The 20,832-nt window shown below is 57.7% G+C and overlaps 1 protein-coding gene across 3 annotated transcripts in view; it reads right to left on the reverse strand.

Moving 5' to 3' along the window:
* Nucleotides 1-776: 776 nt before the first annotated feature.
* FBXL18 (F-box and leucine rich repeat protein 18) overlaps nucleotides 777-20,832 on the reverse strand; it is a 37,998-nt gene continuing 17,942 nt past the window's right edge. The window contains exons 4-7 of one of the 3 annotated variants that reach the window (XM_087867080.1): nucleotides 19,217-19,435; nucleotides 16,405-16,484; nucleotides 12,942-12,952; nucleotides 777-3,663 (exon numbers count right to left, since the gene is read on the reverse strand). In XM_087867080.1, coding sequence (XP_087723206.1) covers nucleotides 3,562-3,663; nucleotides 12,942-12,952; nucleotides 16,405-16,484; nucleotides 19,217-19,435 — 412 coding nt within the window. In that variant the 3' untranslated portion in view covers nucleotides 777-3,561. Of the gene's footprint in view, nucleotides 3,664-12,941; nucleotides 12,953-16,404; nucleotides 16,485-16,590; nucleotides 16,731-19,216; nucleotides 19,436-20,832 lie in introns of all 3 variants that reach the window. The other 2 variants (XM_045813266.2, XM_045813265.2) reach the window with 2 other exon arrangements.

Here is a 20,832-nt window from a genome sequence, read left to right on the forward strand (position 1 = left end):
GACTCCGGGAGGGCCGCTGGCACAACCAGGATGGCACAGGCTGGTTTCAGACCCTCGAGGGCCAACAGACATCCGGCTCCTGCGGCTCCGCTCCCCTGGCCCAGCTCTCTCAGCCAGGTCTCCGCCAACCTTCGTCCTCTCAGCCAGGCAGCCTGCAGCCATGGATCCTGGTACAGGGGTGGTTAAGGGAGCCTCGCCCTCAACAACCAGCCTTGTAGAGCTGCCCGAGGTCTATGTGGCGGGCATCATCCCAGGGCCCTCCAGGCTGGTGTCAGACACAGGCGCCCAGACACGTGAATCCTTGGGTCTTCAGAGGACAGCTGCCAGCAGGGATAAGATCTGTCCCCCGGGGAAACAACAGAGTGAAGTGTCCCTAATCCGGCCTCCTTGGGCTGGGAAGTAAAAATACTTGCACGTGAGAATGAAAAGCCACCGACGGGGAAGGGAGGCGGCAGGCCTCCGCTCTCCTCAGCCTCCAGAGGCTGCCCCCAGGGAAGCACCTTCACACCCTCCGGCCGGCTTGTGTGGCAGCTTGTGTGGCGGCGTGGCAGCCAAGTCAGAGCCCCGGCGGCAGGCACACCCGGCGGACCAGAGCGGAGGGGAGCAAGCCGCAGGGTCAAGGGGCAGGGTGGGCGCAGGCGGGAGGGGCGGCCTCGGGAGGGCAGAGGGCTTCTACTTTAACAAAGGGATAAATGCCCTGATCTCACCTCTCCTCTCCCCTCATCATTCCCACCTCCCCCAGTCTCTCTTCTCCCTCTCCCTCCCTCCCTCCCTCCCCCCCCCCTCTCTCTCTCTCTCTCGTATACGCACACACGAGATCACATGCAGAAACGTGCACACACACGCATCTGTACACAGCAGACGGCACTCACATGTGCGCACGCACCACGTACACACACGCATGCACACGCACACACACGCAGCCAGCAGTGCTGACCAGGCCCCTCTCAGCAGGCAGCATATGGTCCACACTTAACAGCCCAGTTCTGCCAATTGGGGACCATTAGGGTGGGTTCTTTTCCCAGCATAAAACGTTGCAGAATAGAAATTGCAATTAACACCGCTGCCAAAATAGCACTTAGCGAGAATAAGCACATTATTAGCATCTGGTGCGTCCCGTCTCGGGGGCAGAAGCGGCGGAAGTTCTTACTCTAGTAGCAAGATGGTTACAGGGACGCTAAAAATACAAGGTCTGCTGTGTGGGAGCGGCTCTCCGCAGCAGCTCACACCCCCAGCCCTGGGTGGACGCCTCCCCCCACCCCCAGGCCCTGTTTGTTGGCATAAATGCTGCTGCTGGTTAAAACTGCTTGCTCGTGAGAACAGGCCGCCCAGGCAAGTGCGCGAACACACAATCGCAGCCTAGTGGAGAGCTCATTCTCCAGCCTGAGCCCGGGCTGCTCTGGAGGAGACACCCCTCCGCCAGTCAGGCTGCAGCCAGCCACACGCTTGCTTTGAGGATAAGAAGTGGTCAGTCCCCATACCACCCCCTCCTGGCCACCCTTGCCTGGGGGGGGGGTCTCTGGGCACCACCTGAAAGAAATACTCCAAAATTGGGGAGGAGAGGTGAGCCCACCAACTCTCAGACCCTCATCTACAGCCATGGGGCCCTACAGGGACCTCAGCCTATCTCTCTGGGGCCCAGGGCAACCTGTCCCTAGGCTTACAAGGCCAGGCAGGGCTCTCAGACCACATCAGGCCCTCCAAGGTGAAGGCTGTAGGCATTCACCTGCGGGCAGCTACAGACCAATCCCTCTGTGAAGCCCGAGGCAGGGAGAGGGCATGAAAACCACAGCAAGGAGGGAGGCGACTCACCCCGCGCCACCCATGCAGACCCCCATCCACTCAGGAGGGGGGAGGGCAGAGCAGAGCCGCTGGGATGGGCAGAGGCTGCCAGACTGTGCCTCCCATGGCCCTGACCCCAGGACTGCTTGATTCCTGCAGCTGCTGTCTGGCCTCCTGGACCCCCTCAGCCCTGCGGGGTTGGGCTTGCTGAACTGTCCCTCAAGAACCCAGGGAAGGAAAGGCAAATGAAAAGCCCCAGGGCCATGGACCTAGTCTTTTAGTAGGTAAGCTGCAGGACACACTACACGGAATGAGGGGAGGGGGACCGTCACCACAGACACAAAGTGGGAAGATGGCCGGGCTGGGGGCCCCCGAACAGATGGCAGCCACAATGGGCACCAGCAGCGTGAGCAGGGCCTGGTGGGCTCTGCACCCCCCAACCCAGAGAGAGAGGGAGGCTGGGGATGCCGGGGAGTAGCCTCTGCAGGACTGACGTGCCCCTGGCTGGAAGCCACGCAACGGTGCCCCGCACCCCTGGCAAGCCTCCAGGAGCAACACCGAGAGTGGTCAGCGCCAGACCCGTGGCGGAGGGACCCGACTGCAGCCCCTCGGAAGCCACCAGCCGAGGGGCCACCAGCTCTGGAGAGAGTCTTGCAGTTGAGAAGGCAGCCGGCTCAGCACGGGGAGGGAGGCCCTGGACTCTGGGAGGTCACTCCCCATTTTTGGAATAGCTGCACTGAATTTTTTAAAGTGCTAAATAAAGCTATATGAAACAGGATAGTTTGATCACTACTCTGGCCTTAAATGTCCTTTCTAAGTTTTAATATTTCAAGTTTTCTTGAATGAAGCCAGGTACGTATTTCCCCAGAAACACAGATCTTCACGGAGAACAGGTCCTAAAGCTGAGTGCCGTGCTGGCTGCATGGCGGGCCTGCCCCAGGCCTCGCCCCACAATCCCAGCCCCAGGGGGGTCCCTGCCCAGCCAGTCAGTGGCCCTGAACTTGTCTGATGCCATCTGGCTGGAAACACGCTGGAGACATAACTGGGTTAAAACGTGTGTTACCGGGAAAGAGAGCCCCCAATCCAGAGCTCCCCACTGCGTCGTGCTTCCAGCTGGCCCAAGGGAAGGGGCACTTGGGCACGTGGTCACCAGCGATGCCATCATGTCACTGTGTGAGCACCTCCACCCACACACGCACGGTCACCCCCAGCCCCGGGCCCAAGGCCACCCCTCCACAGAGCCTGATGGCAGGTGGCCAGACACACATGAGACACTCCGGAGGGTTGAAGCAGCAGTGGGGGGCAGCCCCGTGCTGCTCTGGAGACCTGGTCAGGGCCCCAGGGAGTCAGTGCTCTGTGACGGATGTGAGTCTCAGTTTAGAAACACCCACGCCAGGCCCCGCAGGTCACCCAGACAGCCAGCTCTTCCTCCTCATCCTCACGGATGAGACCCACGTTTCACTGAGCGCCGAGAGAAAGCAAGAGGAAGCTTCGGGAGACCCTGGGAGATGATGGGTGTGCGGGATGGCCAGGCAGAGGAGGCATCCTTCCTCCTGGGACCCGACGGGCCACGGTGTCCGGCAGGGGCAGGCAGTGAGCAGCAGCAGCAGGCCACATGCCCATCAGGGCGGTCCTGCTTCCAGGCCCGGGAGACTAACAGGCGACAGTGGCAGGAGGGAGGCTTGGCTGCCGGAAGCAGCTTCGCCCGGTGCTGGCTGTCCCTGTCACCACCACAGGTTCGGCGGCTCCTCAGCCACTCTGCTTTTAAATAAGGTGATCTCATCCAGGTGCACCATGGGGACGTCCCGGATAACATTGGTCAGGCCCTCGTGCAGCAGAGGGAAGATGACGACATTCAGCGCGGGCCGTTCGGCCTGGAAACTGAACCAGAGGCAAGCCGTTAGCGGAGGGGCCCTGGCGGTGCAGAGGGAGGGGCAGCCTGCAGGGTGCAAGGCCAGCCCAGCCCTCCCGCCGGCAGACACGCGCCTCCAGGCCGCACGCTGCGGCTCCAAGAGAGGCGGGCAGAGGGAGATGCGCCTGCTTGGGGGTGGTGCCGCTTCTCGGGGGCACTCGGGAGGCACCCATCGGGAGGCACCCATCCGGAGACACCCATCGGGCGGCCTCAGGAGTTCGCCCGCCCAGGGAGAGAGCAGGAGAGCAGCCTGTCCAAACAGGCCGCCGCGTTCCTGCATAGCAAGGGCTCCTGGGAGCCACCCAAGCCACGTGAAGCCACACCTCTGTCCACAGCCAGGACAACACCCTCAAGGGGTGGAGGGAAGGGACAGGCAGCCAAACCCGCGTGGGCACAGGCCACCCTCAAGGGGCACGAACTCCCACGGCAGGCGAGGCGGTAACCCTGCCAGATCCTGCTGCTGGGAGCCACGAGCCTCCATCAGAACGCAAGACAAATCCCCACCCTTCACACCCCACAGGGGGACAGTCTCCCCGATGTAGCACAGAAGCGTACAGTGGCCATGGAGTGTCTCAGGTCACCCTCCCCAGAGCCCCGCGTGGAAAGCCGGGGAGGTGACCAGCCCCCTTCCCGCCTGGGAAGGGCATGCCCTGGCCACGGTCCCTCAGGCGCTCAGCGGCAGGTCCCGGTGTGCAGCGGCCAAGAGACGAAACAGAAGTGCCGGCTGCAGGAGTCCAGGAAAAGGGAGACACATGGGTTCCCACAGAGTGCGACAGCAGACGTCCAGACCCCGGAGTAACTTCTGTCCCTCAGGCTCGAAGGGCAAGAGATGGGAAGGTGCCCACAGGGTAGGGAACCTGGGCACTTGCCAAAACTAAGGCAAGTCCCCTCCAGCCCTGCACCCGCTGGAAGGAACAAGGGAGCCGCGGCCCGGCCCGCCCCGTGGCCTGCAGCGGAGGCACTGATGGATTTATGACACATGTAAAGTAAATGCCAAAAAGGTACTCACAGAGCTAGATGTTTTGGCAATAAAGGCGCCCAGGAAATGCCTCCCAGTTCTAAGCTCAGTGCTCTGCTCGCGGGCAGCAGCATCTGTGACCATGAACCTCGCCGGCAAGTCCTTGCCTGCAAACCCGCTGTGTGATTTACTTGAAACAAAATATTCTCGGATGTGGGATGTGCGTGCAAAGACTCCTCTGCCCGCCTGCCCTTCCCGAGGCCAGCAGCACCCCAGAATCTTCACAAGCTGCTGTCAAGATGCTAAAGGGGGATTGATTTCTCACCAAAGCCAGGAATGCAGGCTGCACTGCCTGGCTCCGCTCCCTCCGCACTGCCCCAGGGGCGGCTCCGGGTGGCGGCGGGCCAGGGGGCCAGCCCAACAGCACTTGGGACCTCCCACAGAAGGTCACTGGGGCAACGAATGGAGGTGCCCCCTCCCCAGCACAACCCCACTTCCTGCTTGCTCTCGGTTCACACCTGGATTCACTTGGACTTGGACAGAGCTCCGGAAAGCAGACTCAGTCACTTTCTTTACAAAGCCCCTCCCTGGACCTCAAGGAACCCGTGCACACTCTCCGCTGCAGCCCCCCAGCCCCCACCGGCCCGGATGGCCAGCGACATCGCCAAAGACATCACACAGCTGGGCAGGCCTTGCCCAGAGTGGAGACGAGAAGCGGTGACAAGGGGGAAGACGGCAACCATTCGACTGCAAGTGTAGGGCTGGGACTCCCTTTGGGAGGGAAGGGGCCCCACAGGTGGAGGCGAGTTCTTGGCGGGGTGGGCAGGGGGTGTATCCTGCCTCATAACTTATGAACGTGTCACAATGTTCTTTTGATTTCAAATATAGTTTGAGATTTAAGTAAACAGCCCCAGTGAAATAAAACTTCTGGCTACCCATGTTTAGAAGCCATTGTAGGCTAGTGACTAACGGCAGGACGGGTCACCTCTCAGGACCTCTCCCCTGACCAGGGCCAATGGCATTGCCAAGGCAAAGACTCAAGGCTGCGCTTCTGGCCGTGAGTTCGGAGGACAAGAACGAGGCCTAGGAGGAGGTCAACAGGCTCACCCCCAGACCCCAGACTGAGGCACCCCAAGGAGGTCTCCTGCTATGCTCCTCAGGCAAGGCTACACCCCGTGCTGTCCTGGGCAGCAACGCAGACATGGGACATGCATCGGGCAGAGCACGAGGCAGGCACCCCGGCCTTCCCGGAACTGCCAGCCAGGGACCTCACCGAGGAGCAGAGGAGCCCCACGCCCAGGGCCCTACTCGCTTGTTCTAAAACCCGGCACCTGTGAGTTGGGCCGCCTGGCTCCCACCAGAGGCAGCAAGAGGTGACAGTAGAGGCGGGGAGGAGACCCCATGAGAAGCAGGTCAACCAGGGGTCTCCGTGGATGGGGCAGAAGGCGTGCCCTTCCCAGGGGGCCTGAGGATAGCATTTAAGAAAAGTTCACCTATGCTTACACTCCGCCATTTGTAACGGCTGGAAGGGAAGCACTGCATCAGAGAAGAATCTCTACCTGGGCCGTCGCAAACCGACCACGGGCATTTAACGTGTGCCTTCAGCTATCCGAAGATCTCAGGACCCCAAATACCTTCTCTGAACGCTCCCGGAAGCAGAAAGGAGGGTTTGTTTGTTTGTAAACTATTGTTTTGTTTAAAGAGAAAAAGATGACGGGCTCCTGGGTGCTCAGTCGGTTAACCTTGCCTGCCTCCGGCTCAGGTCATGATCTTGGGGTCATGGGATCAAGTCCCGCGCTGGGCTCCCTGCTCAGCGGGGAGTCAGCTTCTCCTTCTCCCTCTGCCTCTGTGCTCGCTCACTCTCTCTCTCTCAAATAAATAAATTTTAAAGATCTTTAAAAAAAAAAAAGAGAGAGAGAAAATATGGCAGAAAATGTGTGCAGGAGTGCAGAGCCAGGGCCCCGCTCTCAGGACAGAGCCCCTGGCCCGCCTCAGCTGGGCTGGCCACCCGCCCCGCCTGCCTCCTCATCGGAGTCCTGCTGTCGCACGTTATCCTGCGGTACTGAACACACCTGTTCTAGATGTGGCTTCGGTGATGGATCGAAACATACACAATGGGAGTAGGTTTGTTGCACTGCCTTCCAGTCCTTGACGTCTTCATGTTAGACAAAGACCGTGTCCACCCCGGCCTGACAGAGACAGGGCACCCAGCACTGCCCAGCCTCGGGCCGGCCTCCCCGGACCTCCTGCTCGGCACTCGGGGGCAGCACACCTGCTCAGGCATCGTCCCCGGTGGACACGTCTGGAGGCTTCTCTCTTACTATGATGCTGTTAAACATGATTTACTATAGCATAAGTATTTCTCTGCATCTTGAATTGTGTCCTCAGAATAAATCCCAGAAATAGGGTTACTGGGTCAAAACGTATGAACATCGTTATACCTCAGAAGACAAGCCTTCAACAAACTCAGATACCACTTAAGGGCCACAGTGAGAAGCCGGCTGACCCACCCACCCACCCTAACTGGGTCAAGAGAATATAGTTCTGGAGCAATCAAAAGGGAGAATGGCTAGGAAAAGACCCCCCGATCTCCTAGGGCCCCTTCATCTTCTAAGTCCACTTTGCAGCTGCCTGTAGGCCTTTCAGAGAAGCAGAGAGAACCAGCCTGGGCTCCATGCTCATCACCAGCACAAACAGATGACAAGGGGGCTCAGGAAAGGTACATCCTGCGGTTACCATGCCAGAACCAGTCTAGGCCCGACTCCACAGCGAGGGTGGGACCCCGGGACCTCAAGGCCTGCGGGTGTCACGGAACCGGAAAGGGGTCTTGGGAGGCAGGCCAGGAAGCAGCCCAGAGGCAGAACGGGTTCAATCAGCTTCGAAACACCTGCTGGGTGTGCTGCTTTGCCAGAGAACGAGAAACAACACTGAAGCCCACAGCCTCTTCCCCCCAAGATAAAGGTCTTATAGAAAAGCCAAAGTAGTGAGATAAGTGAGAAGAGCCACTCAGGCGCGCCCTAACAACGGGCTTCAAGAAACACAAAGGCAGACGGTGGCCAGGAATAAAACAACCTGGAGGTGATAAGCGGACGTCTGTCAAAGTGCACAGACCTCAGACGCTGCTCTGGGGAGGAGCGCAGGGAGCACCTTCCCAGCTCACCGATAATCCCGCGGATGCCCAGAGCCAACATCAGAGCGGCCTGGAATCAGCCCAGACCCTGCTTCTGTCCACCGATCCTGCCCTCACGGCCTCAGAGGACTCTAGGAGAGACTCCTTGGGGATGGGAAAGGTCTCCAGCCCACCAGCAGATGCAGGCAGCCACAGCCCACCATGGGGCCACTGGACCTCATCCCTCCACTCGGGTGGCCAGACAATCTGGACCACAGATTGCATCACTGAACGTCTTCCACGCCGGTCAGTAGCCGGGGCTACAGTCTGGCTCCTGACGTTCCTCTCCACCCCCACCGGCGGGCGGCCATCATGGCTCCCACAGCACCAGGCCCAAGGCCTATCTGCTCCCAGATCCAGCCCCGTGGGCCTCCCACACAAACCGAGCCAGAACTCACCAGCCTCCAAGCTCTGAGGCGAGGCCGAGGGTCCCCCCCACCCGGAACCTACAGCAAAACCCAGTCGGCCTGGTCCTCTTCCGGGTCACATGCGGCTCGGCATTCCAGGTAGGAATGACGAAGTGCTCCCAGAAACCTGCCACGAAAACGTGGCAAGCCAATGCTATTCATGATGGAGCTCAACTGCCCCTTTAACAGCAATTAAGGCCGTAAAACAGCACTAAGTCTGTATTTTAAAATCCACTTTCCATTCTAGAGCTCCCAGGGTTCCCCAGACTTAAACAATTAATCGCTCCATCTGTAAACTTCACTCATTTCTAAACACGTTTACAAAACACAAACACAGACGGAGCCCTGTGCGTTTTCGGGGCATGAAGCGGCACATCGGAGCAGGAGGGTCGGAGCTGCGGCCCAGGCCCAGGGGCTCAGCCTTGCGCTTGCCAGCACTGAGCAGGGCGGCGGGGCAGGGGCGGGAGCTGGGCACGGCGGCTCGGGCGGCTTGGGACTTGCAGCAAACCGCCTGCTGGCCTCGCAGGCCCACATTCCTCACCAGCACAGCTTAGGCTGAGACACACACTTGGGGACGCCTGGGGGAAGGAATTTCCACAGCGCCTCAGGCTGAGACCTGACCCGGACTGGCGGAATGTCCGACCCAGCCGACCCGAGTCTCGCCTGCTCCCACCCAGGAACAGGGTTCCTGCCATTCCTGGAAAGGGAGGCTACACTGCTCCAAGCCGCGACCCCCTCAGGGTGACAACCAACAGAGGTCAGTGACAAGTAAACACACGTGGCCTGGAAGGACCAGGAATGGATGTGGCCCCCGAGGCCACTGGCCCCAGGAAGGCCAGCACCTTCTGGAGAGCACTAGGCCAAGGTTCAGAACTGGCACATCCTCATCTCAGACAACTCCAGCAACAGATACGGGACGCGTCAGGGCACAAGCCTCTTTTGCCCACCACCTTGCTTCCCCAAGCATCCCTGCCACTCACACAGGGCCCTGCGGGATATCACGGGAGCAGCAGAGAGCCGTTCCCTTGCAGGGTGACCACGGCAATCCGTGAACCTCACACAGCCAGGCTGCCCCATCTGCAGAGCAGAAGGCCCTGCCACCACCCCAGTAACACACACCGGGGCGGGCACAGAGTGGCCGGTGACGCCATCACCAGAAGGTTAGAGCAGCGCGGGAGGCAGGGACCATGACTGCTACTTCCACCAGGAGCGTCAGCTCAGACACGAAATGACCGGCTCAAAGTCACAGAGCCAGAAAGTGTAGAGGCCACCTCGTAAGCCCCGCTCATGGGATCCAAGGGAGAAGGTGGGGCTGACCTCAGCAGGAGGCCACACAGACCAAAACGAGTTGCTATCACTCTGCATAGGTGACCACGAAGACTGGAGTGCGGGCACTGGCCTCACCCAACCCCCCCCCCCAACGCCTGCAGGCAGCTTCCAGGAAAGGGCAGCATCAAAGAAAATCAGAGAGGCCACAGCCCTTGGGAAGGGCCCTCCCTACCCAGTGCCAGGCCGGGGAATGTGGACAGCAGAGATGTGGCTCGGCGCACAGCTCAGACAGGAAAAAGCAAAGGGCAGTCCCACCACAGAGGGCCACGTGCAGCCCAGCTCCTCGCCCGGGACGCTGCCATACTGCAGTCTGACCAGGGCCCAATGGAGGGCAGCCCTGCGGGGCGGCTGTGCGGCACTCACTCGGCCAGGACAGGACGACTCTGGGTTTCTAGAGATACAGCAAATGGAACAGATAGAGGCTGGCTCCAGGCAAGGTGTCTGAGGTCACAAGGGAAGGGGGGCAAACACCTGACCCAATGAATTAGGGTGTTTTCACGGTGGGGGTGGGAGCAGGAGGGTGGCAGGTGGAAAGCTGCATCTTGCTCCCCTGAGGGGCCCCGAGAGCTTCCAGGCCTACAGGTGTCCCTGCCCCACAGCACTGTCCAACCTCTAGACCCGAAGTGGGGGAACACGCAGAAGAAGCCCCTCCAAACCTAGCGGGGGTGATGCCAGAGAGGGCAGAGAAGGGCCAAATGTTTAATGCTTCAAACCTGAAAAGGCAAAGAACAGAAAATAAGAGCACGAATGCCTGTCAGGATGCCCTGCCTGGTGCTAGACACACATGGCCGCCACCAACTCCCCTCCCAGCTGAGGAAACTGAGGCAGCCCGCCTAAGGCCAACCACTTCTTGCGAGGCAGGGCTGGGCTGCAAAGCCAAGTCCCAGAAGGGCCAGAGCGGCTGGCACCGCAGCACGACCTCTGACACAAAGCCACTTGGAGGTCAGACACATGAGCCAGCGGGAAGGTGCTGGCCCTGGAGAGAGGCGCCAGGACTACAGATGTCACAGCAGCCCCGTGGCTGAGTCACAGCAGAGTCAGGGAGAAACCAGACCTCCACACTCCGGCCAGGGAGTAGCACAACAGCCTGGGGCCAGGCACTCCTCTCGCTCAATAATTTTCTGAGCCTGAGGCAGGGAAGGAGATAAGAAAAAAAGAAAGGCCTCAGAAAAGTGAGAACAGATTCCAGCCTTTCCCTTTTCAAGTTCTCCCCTTGGTGGAATGCAGGCCTCCAGGAGAGAAACCAGTGCTCTCCGCAGGGACACGCTGGTTACTGTGAGCCGCGGCGCCATCTGCTGGGTACGTTGCAGAAAAGCAGCCAGGGCCCCTGCTCGGCAGCAAGACCCGGTTGCAAGGCCCTCAGGTCTCCAGTGCGCAGCCCGAGCTGCCTGGAGCCACCCTGTGCTGCTTCCCAGCCAGGAAAGACCTCTGCAGGCTGTGCTGGACAGCCCAGACCCACAGACAATTCTAGGCAGCAGAGGCCACCAGAAGGATATGTGCACACCAGTGCCTGTCCCGTCGGGCTGCATCTCAGCCCGGCCCCCAGCAGCATGGCTGGAGGAGAAAGGCTTCCAGTAGACCTGGATCGGGATGCAGCCCTGACAAGCACAGAAGATTCTTCAGCCCTGTGCGCCTCCCTCAGGCCTTGGGGGCTCAGGGTAAGATGCCCACATGGCTCTGGAGAGCCCCACACAGCACCCGGCACAGCCCTCTGGAGGGGGCGGGTGCCCTTCTTCCCTCTGGACACAACCTCCCGTTCTGTCCATGCTGGGGTCCAGGCTACACTCCTCAGCTGCACCTCCCAGAGCCTCAGTTTCCCCATCTGTACACTGGAGCTAACAGCATGTATCTCGCAGGAGTTCTGGGAGGCTTGAACAACAGAGGAGTAACAGGGTTCTGGCATGCAAACGGGGTGCTTGCACAGCGCACAGCGTCCAAGATGGGGGCCCAGAGCAGAGACTTGAAGGAGGTGTGCTGGAGGAGCGCACAAGGACAGCCACACATACAGGGTTCTCAGCACAGTGGGCCGGACCATGCCCTTAACGCCCCGTAGCCAGCGCCAGGCACTCAGTGGGCCCCACCACGGCCAGGGGCTGTGCCAGGTGCTGGGACACGGGAAGAGAGGACTGGTGCAGCTTCTGCCCGGGAAGTCCAATGAACCAAGGCCGACTCCGGGTCTGCTCTCAGGTACCGTGCTCCAGGCGTAAGCCCCGTGACCAGCGCCCCCTGGGGCCACCGGTGAGCCCAAGCCTGCACCTGACTTGCGCTCAGAGCAGAGCACAAAGATACGCTGGGAAAGCAGAGCTATCACACGCCAGTCCCCAAACCTTATTGTCTGATGGGGCTCCAAAACATATAATCGTGTGTGCTACACGGCCTAAGAAAGGGGCCGGTGGGTACAGTCCACGAGGCCAGAGGAGGGAGCTCACAGCCCGGCAGGCACTGCATGTGAGCAGGCCACCAGCACGGGCTGGGAAGACGCACGCAGGCTCCAGGCATAGAAGGGGTGCAGACAGGGACCTTGTGAACAGAACCAAGAGGGAGAAAGAGAAGCTCAGAGCAGGGACTGGCATCTCAGCACCAATCTGACCAGCTGACTGGGAGCACTGTGTTGGGGAGGAGTCTGAAGATCGGGAAGACAAAGCAGCTTCACCAGCTAGTGATGCCTACACGGGAGGCAGATGTCCAGATCCTCTCTTGTCACAGCACAATCTCTCAACGGCGTGGTGACCTCAGACATTTATTCTGGGTTTCTGAGAAGGCTCGCGTGTACGTGGTGGGAAAACCCAAAGCTGGTTCCTGTCTCCGCAGGAAGCTGCCCTCCAGGGGTGAGAAGTGGCAGAGCCGCTGGCCAATCCAGGCCCCTTTGGGCAGAACACGTCTAGCAGGGAGGTGTCAGCTCCCCCAAGCTGGAGCCCCCAGGAGTGCGATGACCTAGTGTGAGCCAGTGAGGGTGACAAGAGTACCGACGGCTCTTCCCGGAGGCTAAAAGGGCAGAGCTGGCCCAACATCTTCATCACTGCACCCGAGAAAATCAGCCTTTGCCTCCTACACCAGCCGCCAGCCCAGTGGACAGAGAGCAGGTGGACGGGGAGAGGACCTGCCCTGCACCCCGCTTCCCAGACAGCTATGGTCCATCCCAAAGCCCACGCGCCTGGGTGCTGGACAGCCAGCATCCGATCGAGCCCTCTGAAAACCGAGCATGCGAACAGGCATGGGCTCTATTTTACACAACGAGGATGCTGAGGTGTGCAGACACGACGGTAAGCGTGCCCTGGCCAACACCCGGGCCCCTCCCCGGGTTCCAGAGTCGGAAAACTCAAGGTGTAAAGTGAAGGGAAGTCAATAACACACATAGTTAGCTACGACAGCCGGACCAGAAACCACGATGACACCTGTATAATAGATATGAAACAGAATTAAAAACAATCATTTACAGGGGCGCCTGGGTGGCATAGCGGTTAAGCGTCTGCCTTCGGCTCAGGGCGGGATCCCGGCGTTCTGGGATCGAGCCCCACATCAGGCTCCTCCACTATGAGCCTGCTTCTTCCTCTCCCACTCCCCCTGCTTGTGTTCCCTCTCTCGCTGCCTGTCTCTCTGTCAAATAAATAAAATCTTTAAAAAAAAAAATCATTTACAGATTTATCAACACAAAAACCATCCATGATGTGTTACATTTTTTAAAAATCAGGGTAGGGGCGCCTGGCTGGCTTAGTCGGTAGAGCACGCAGCTCCTGATCCTGTGGCTGTGAGTTCGAGCCCCACACTGGGAGGAGAGATTACTTAAAAATAAAATTTAGGGGCACCTGGGTGGCTCAGTCATTAAGCGTCTGCCATCGGCTCAGGTCATGATCCCAGGTCAAGATCCTGGGACTGAGCCCCACATCAGGCTCCCTGCTCCGCTGGGAGTCTGCCTCTTCCTCTCCCACTCCCCTTGCTTGTGTTCCCTCTCTCGCTGGCTGTCTCTCTCTCTGTCAAATAAATAAAATCTTTTAAGAAAAAATAAAACAAAAAATTAAATTAAATTTAAAAAATCAGAGGGGGTGCCTGGGTGGCTCAGTCAGTTAAGCATCTGCCTTTGGTTCAGGTCATGATCCCAGGGTCCTGGGATCGAGCCCCACACGGGGCTCCCTATTCAGCGGGGAGTCTGCTTCTCCCTCTCCCTCTGCCGCTCCCCTTGCTTGTGCTCTTTCTCACTCTCTCTCCCACGCTCTCACTCTCAAATAAATAAATAAAATCTTTTTTTAAAAAAATCGAGTACCAAACCATATAATAAGGGCTGCCGGCCATGACGACCTCTGCTTGGTGGAGCTATGGGGAGCTTTCACTTAAAAGCAGCTTGATGCATGGTCCAATTTTTAGAAATATTAGAAACACATACTATTTTAACAACCAGAGCCCGAGAAACCTTAGTGAATAAGATTTCTCCTGAGAAGTTCAGCAGCAAACCACGAAGACAACAGACTGACATGAAGCCTGTCCGGCAAGGCCAGCGGAGCCTTAGAATTCAGGAGACCTCCAGGCTCATGGCTCTTCTCAGAATTTTGTGAGCAGCCAGGGCCTCCTCCCTGTCAGCAACTCTGACCGTCAGGACACAAAACCGGGGGAGGAAGCAGCGACCGTCTTGGCCGTGTTGAAACGAGGCACCCACGCTCAGCTCTCGGGAGCACCGCAGTCCCATGGCCAGTGGCGTTTCCTCATGAGAGGTCTCTAAATGGCCACTGCCCAAACAGCCTGCTCAGGTCAAAGTCTCTCCAGGAAGCATTCCTCTCGACTTTTCAAATTGTGCGAGCGTCCCTGTGTTCCAGCTTCACCTCCAGGAATGCCACACTCACTAGGGGACCAGGGGGCCCTGCTCTGCAGAGAGCTGTACGCAAGGGCACGTACGCCTTCTACGGAGGCCCCTAGCGGAGGGCAGGAGGGGAAATGCTACCCCAAGAGGAGCAGGAAGCGTTTTAAATTCACTGCCTTTGCCCACAACCGTCCAAGTAACTGCCGCTTCAAAGTCTAAATGAAGTGCAAAGACAGAATTTAAGGGTTAAAAGATCTTAGCATCAGGGCACTGGGCTGGCTCAGGCGGTGAACATGTGACTCTTGATCTCAGGGTTGTGAGTCCGAGCCCCATGTTGGGTGTAGAGATGACTGAAAAATAAAATCTTAAAAAAAAAAGAAAGAAAGAAAAAGATTTTAGCATCAATTCACAGAAATAGAAAGTGGAATAGAGGCCCCCAGGGGCCGGGAGGGGAGGCACGGGGGTTAGTGTTCCATGGGGACAGTGTCAGTCTGCGAAAATGGAAAAATCCAGAGCTGGATGGTGCTGATGGACACTATACAAACCTACCTCGGAGATACCACGGACCCCGTTCCAGACGCCGCACTACAGCAAGTACCGAGATGCAGCGAGGATCACAACAGAGCCACGTGAGCCGTTCGGTTCCCCAGTGCGCGTAAGTTATGTTAACTCTGTACTGGGGTCCAGTCAGTGTGCAATGGCATCGTTACAAACAATCCACATACCTTAATTTAAAAATACTTTACCGCTGGGGCGCCTGGGTGGCACAGCGGTTAAGTGTCTGCCTTCGGCTCAGGGCGTGATCCCGGCATTATGGGATCGAGCCCCACGTCAGGCTCCTCAGCTATGAGCCTGCTTCTTCCTCTCCCACTCCCCCTGCTTGTGTTCCCTCTCTCGCTGGCTGTCTTTATCTCTATCAAGTAAATAAATAAAATCTTTAAAAAAAAATACTCTACCGCTAAACAATGCTAACCATTACCTGAGCTTCCATGGAGTCATACCCACTGATCACGGGTCACCAGAACAAATGTGACAATGAAAAAGGATGAAATGTTGCAAGAACTGCCAAAATGTGACACAGAGACACACAGCGAGAAAAGGTGTTGGAAAAACAACACTAAACTTCCTCAATGCAGAGTTGTCACAAACATTCAATTTTTAAAAAAAGAAACAAAACACAAAACAGCATATACGAATAAAGGACAATAAAGTGAGGTATGCCTCTACATTTAAAAACGGTCAAAATGGTAAAGTTTATGTTATACGTATAAAAAATCCTCACGGGGGGGCGCCTGGGTGGCACAGCGGTTAAGCGTCAGCCTTCGGCTCAGGGCGTGATCCCGGCGTTATGGGATCGAGCCCCACGTCAGGCTCCTCCGCTATGAGCCTGCTTCTTCCTCTCCCACTCCCCCTGCTTGTGTTCCCTCTCTCGCTGGCTGTCTCTATCTCTGTCGAATAAATAAATAAAATCTTTAAAAAAAAAAAATCCTCACGGGGCACCTGGGTGGCTCGGTTACGCATCTGCCTTCGGCTCAGGTCATGATCTTGGGGTCCCAGGGCTGAGCCCCACTCGGGCTCTCTGCTCGGCGGGGAGCCTGCTTCTCCCTCTCCCTCTGCCTGCTGCTCCCCCTGCTTGTCCTCTCTCTCTCTCTCTCTGCTAAATAAATAAATAAAATCTTTTAAAAAATAATAAAAAGTAAAAAAGTCTTCAAAATTAAAAAATATCTTCCTGGGAGGGAGGGAGAATGGAAGGGAGGAAGGGAGGGAGGGAGGGAGGAATGAATCCTTGCACCTCAAAGGGCTTCAGCCCAGAGGAGAAAGGTAGAGACTGACAATTTGGAATTTCTTGTCACGCTGGCTGCAGAGACGGCCACTGCCCGTCGGCCCGCAGGACAGCTCCCACCTGATAAGCTGTCTTAGGTCAAGCTAAGACGGAGGTGAGTAATCTGACAGCGATCATCGGAGCCTTCCATGCAGCCCCTCGCCTGACTTCCCCAGCGTGAGCTGGGAGCGCAGGAATCCCAAGAGCCTGCACGTGATAGTCACCGCCGTCACACAGCCCAGGGGGACCCGGAGGATCCGTGGGGTGCTGCAGACGTGCACACAGGCCACACAGGCCATGGCATCCAGAGCATGCCACCGAAGGGGAGCCTACGAACACCACCGCCCTCAAGTGCTTTGCCACCAACCTGAGCTGACCCACGCTCCCCATCGCCTGCTGGAGGGACAGGAAATACTTACGTGGCCACTTGTTTAGTTAACACAACCCCCAGTGCGATCTGGATTTACACAGAGTCTTTGAGCTTCCAGCATGAGCAGCAAAGCACTCGGGTTGACATGCAGCGGTCCCTGGGGGCCCTGAAGCTCCTGCTTTTCTCCTCCTGGGAGAACAGGGCAAAGGACAAGTAGCAGGTTTAAACTGAAGCTCTGGGCGGACAGGGGCAGGGAGGAGGTCACTGAACTCATGACATCAATCTGAAGCAACCGTGAACACAGCAGGCAGGAAAGACCAGAAGGAGAAAAGCAGGGGCTTTGGGAGCCCCGATACGGTGGGCCCACTGACTAGGAGCAGCAGCCTGACCTCTCACCGCTCAGCACCCCACCCAAGCCACAGCGAAGGCACACTGGTCCCGAGCTCTCCTCTTCCCCTCCCCAGAGAAACCCAACAGAGAAGTAAGGGATCTGCAGAGCTGATCACAGATGAGGATACAGCCTGGCGATAAACACAGCAGACGATGCTCGCTGGGAACAGACGAGACCCAAGCGTGGACAGCAGGAGGGCCATCCGCACCCAGGAGACCAGGAAAATCTGAAAGTCCAGCGATATCAAGGAGTGGGACAAGGACATGGGGCAGGGACTCTCACAGACCGTGAGCAGAAGCATGGCTTAGGAGAGCATTAGGGCAACTTCTCGAACACACCCGAGTGAACACACTCCCTTCTAGAAATCCGCAGACCTGCCCGTGGGGGAGCCTACACAAGGACCCTCCCGGGCACAGAGGAAACACGGGACACAACCCGAATCCCCATCAGCACAACAGACATGTCAAATGTGACGAATCCACGGCACTCAGCAGGAATGAGGCAGCCCCAGTGAAGAGCAACAAGAAATCGAAACTCCACGCCGGAGGAAAAGCATAGGCCGCATAGCCACGTGCAGGGTTACACGTCTATGGGTGTGACAAATGCACAGAAACAAAGCCCCGTGCCCTTGCATGCCCTTGGGGATTTGAAGAGCAAACTATCCCAGGAGGTTCAGCAAGTCAGAGGAGCTTGACCTCAATCAATACATGATAATCTTGTATTTCTATTTTTTTAAGCTTCTTAAAATATATTCCTAAGGGAATGCAGAAAAAGCCAGAGCTGAGGTTCCACGTCTACGAGGTGCCTGGAGCCGTCAGACTTGCAGAGACAGAAAGTAGACGGTGGGAGCCGGGGCTGGACAGGGGCTGGGAGGTTAGCGTTCATGCAGACAGAGCCTCCGTGGGGAAAATGAAGTCTGTGGATGGAGGGGGCGCTGTGCAAGAGCGAGCGTGTGCTCGATGCCCCTGGACTACACACTTACAAATAGTTACAATGGGAAACTGTGTTACGTATATTTTACCACAATGAAGGAAGAATGCAGGACTGTAAGAAGAATGAGCAAGAGCCAGACAAACTGATCTCCAACATACACAACATTAAGCAAAAAAGCAAAGCACATATAAGAAAGAAGGCAGTAGAAGAAAATACTATGTGTTCATTTGCGCAAAAAAAATACGGAAAGAATAACCGAGAGGTACAAGACCAGTTGTTTGCAGGGGCTTGGTGGCGAGGTGCAGGGACGGGGCCATGGGGCGCCGCCTCTCCAAGGACGCCACTTGATAGAGCACTGACTCTGAGCCACAGTGAGGCTTCACACACCGACACCGCAGACAAATAAAACCTACCAGCACGTGGTGTGGATGCCAAATGCAATACAGTAGAGTAATAAAGGAACCTGACTGCATTACAAACAAGCGACATGACCACACTGAAGAGGGTGGGAAGCAGAGAACGATCCCGAGCAACTCTGGAGGCAGGATACCACGAGGGTCGGGCAAGAGCGCGAACACACGACCCTCCAGGCGGTGAGCTGGAGATCCCAAAACGGCCTTCTGTGCGCAGGAGGGCAGAATGAACCAGCAAACACACTGCGGATGGTGAGAGCCAGGCTGTTCACCAACAGGGAGGAAAGTCATGAGGAAGGAGGGGAGTCTGCAGGAACCCTGGGACGCTGGGCTGGGATGCGAGATGTCGGTATGAACTCGTTTTTAATGTCAATGCACATGGGTGATATGGAAATACAGGGTGTGTGTGTGTGTGTGTGTCTGTGTGTATCTGTGTTTGTGTGTGTAAGAACATACACAGATGAAACTCCTACTGTCCAAGAGGGGGCCTGGAGGCGATGACACCCCAGCAGCAGTGAGCACACCCAACACCCGACCTTGGTTTCTAATTCTGCCCTCTGATAAACGGAGCCAGGCTCCATGAAGACATGGTTGATTCCAGGGCTGGGGCTGGAACGTGTGGTAGTGAGAGAAAGGAAGCAAGTGCCCAGAAAAGGAAGGGGCATGTTGCAAGGGCACAGGACCCGGTCTGAAAGAACGCCCCCACGGCCAAATCTGGAGCCATGTGTGCAACCACAGGAATAGCATGAGCGTGATGAAAACCCACCGAAGAAGATAAAGGTCCTGAGTCCGTACTGATACAAAGAAATACTAAGTAAATGCGGAGAAGGGACAGGTTCCTCCTCACAGCACAGCTCCCAGTAACAAATCGAGGAGGAACAAAGTAAACAGAAAACCGCCCCCCCTGCCCCCCACCCGGCCCGCCCTCCGCCACTCACCTTCGGAGAAGGGACTGCTGCAGGTTCTTGCAGGTGGCCAGGGACTCCCCGGTGAACATGTGGCACACGACGACATGTAGGCAGCGGGCCATGAAGGCCAGCACGGCCTCGGGCTGGAGCGTGCCACTGCGGGACACCAGGCACAGGCGCTGCAGCGCGGAGCACTGGCTGAGCGCCTGGAAGAACTGCGCGTTGGCGCTGAAGTAGGGCTGCTCCAGCCTGCGGGGGGAGAGCACAGTGAGCGCCGTGTTGCTGTCGGGCGCGCCGGCCACAGGGGCCTCTCGGTCTAGGCCCCCCCCAGATGTCTTTGGGAGCTAAAGAGGGCCTACACCAGCTGTCCCCATGCTGGTCTAGGCCACAATCTCCTGGAGCGCTGGGAGGGGACTCCGACCCCAGGGTCTTCGCAGAAGATCCCAAGTTGGGGGGAGACCCCGCAGGCCCAATGCAAGCAGCCAGCCGCTGTACAGACCCCAGCCAAGTCCCTGCTGGGAGCCTAGAGACCACCAGTTTGCTGCCCTGCCCAAGCAGCACCCCACCCACCTCAAACGCTGACCTGCTGGGCAGGGGGCAGGGAGATGTTCTTGAAACGGTCCCTGTCACACATCACTGCTGGTCTCTGACGCACAAAGGAACTCCAAGGGACAGGGAGGGGATCTGGAGGTTGGGGCGGGAGAGGTGCCCGAGCCAGGTGGGGCCGCTTGAGCCATGCAGGGAAGGGTAGGGCGGTACCGGGCAGATCCACAGTCCTCTAGAAGGGAGGGAAGAAGAGCCAAGCTACAAAGCCAGGACTGCAGGTGCAGACAACAAAAGAACGACTGGAGACCCACCCAGGTCAGCCCTGCTTTAGAGAGACAGACAGGAAAAGATGGCAAGAGCCACACCGGCCGCCGGGCAGGGCCTCGGCATGGGCAGGAAGGAGTGCTGGAGTTGGCACTAACACTCTGGCCACAGGGACCAGAGCAGGACCCGGGAATGTGGAGTAGAGGACAACACTCCAAATCCTTCCAGACCTTTCTGCGCACCCAGGCGAAAAGCCTAGAGGACAGAGCAGTTCTGAGGGCAGAGCGATGTGATGGGGACACACCGTTGGAAACGCTGAGGAAAACTGACAGGGCAGCTCAGCACCAGCTGGGAACACGGCTGTGGAACCTGCAGATGTCCCGGTTTGTGGCAGGACACTGGGCCACGGGCCACAGGAGCCCTCCAGAATGAGAGCCGTGGAAGATGGGAGGGTTGGGGGAAGCTAACAGGATTCCAGGAGCCGCCAGGAGGAGGGCCAAGAACTAGAAGGGAGAAGGGAGCTGGTGGGAGTTGTGCCCCCCTCAGATATGTGACAGTCCTGACCCCTGGCACCCATGAATAAGCCTTACTTGGAAACAGGGTCGTGGCAGATGCAATGGCGTTAGGATGAGGTCATGCGAGACTAGGGGCTCTAATCCAGCGGCCCGTTCCTTACAAGAAGGCCACGCAGAGGCACAGCACCATAGGGACATGCATGGAGAGTACCACGTGACAACGCAGTGCTCATAAAAGGAGAAGTTTCTAGGAGGAGCAAGAAATGCCCACACCCACACCCACAAGGCAGCGGGTCTGCGCTGGGGACAGCCTGTCCCAAC

Source organism: Ursus americanus, chromosome 2, assembly GCF_024610735.1.
Source record: "Ursus americanus isolate L20-20 chromosome 2, mUrsAme1.1.p, whole genome shotgun sequence".
Classification (NCBI taxonomy): domain Eukaryota; kingdom Metazoa; phylum Chordata; class Mammalia; order Carnivora; family Ursidae; genus Ursus; species Ursus americanus.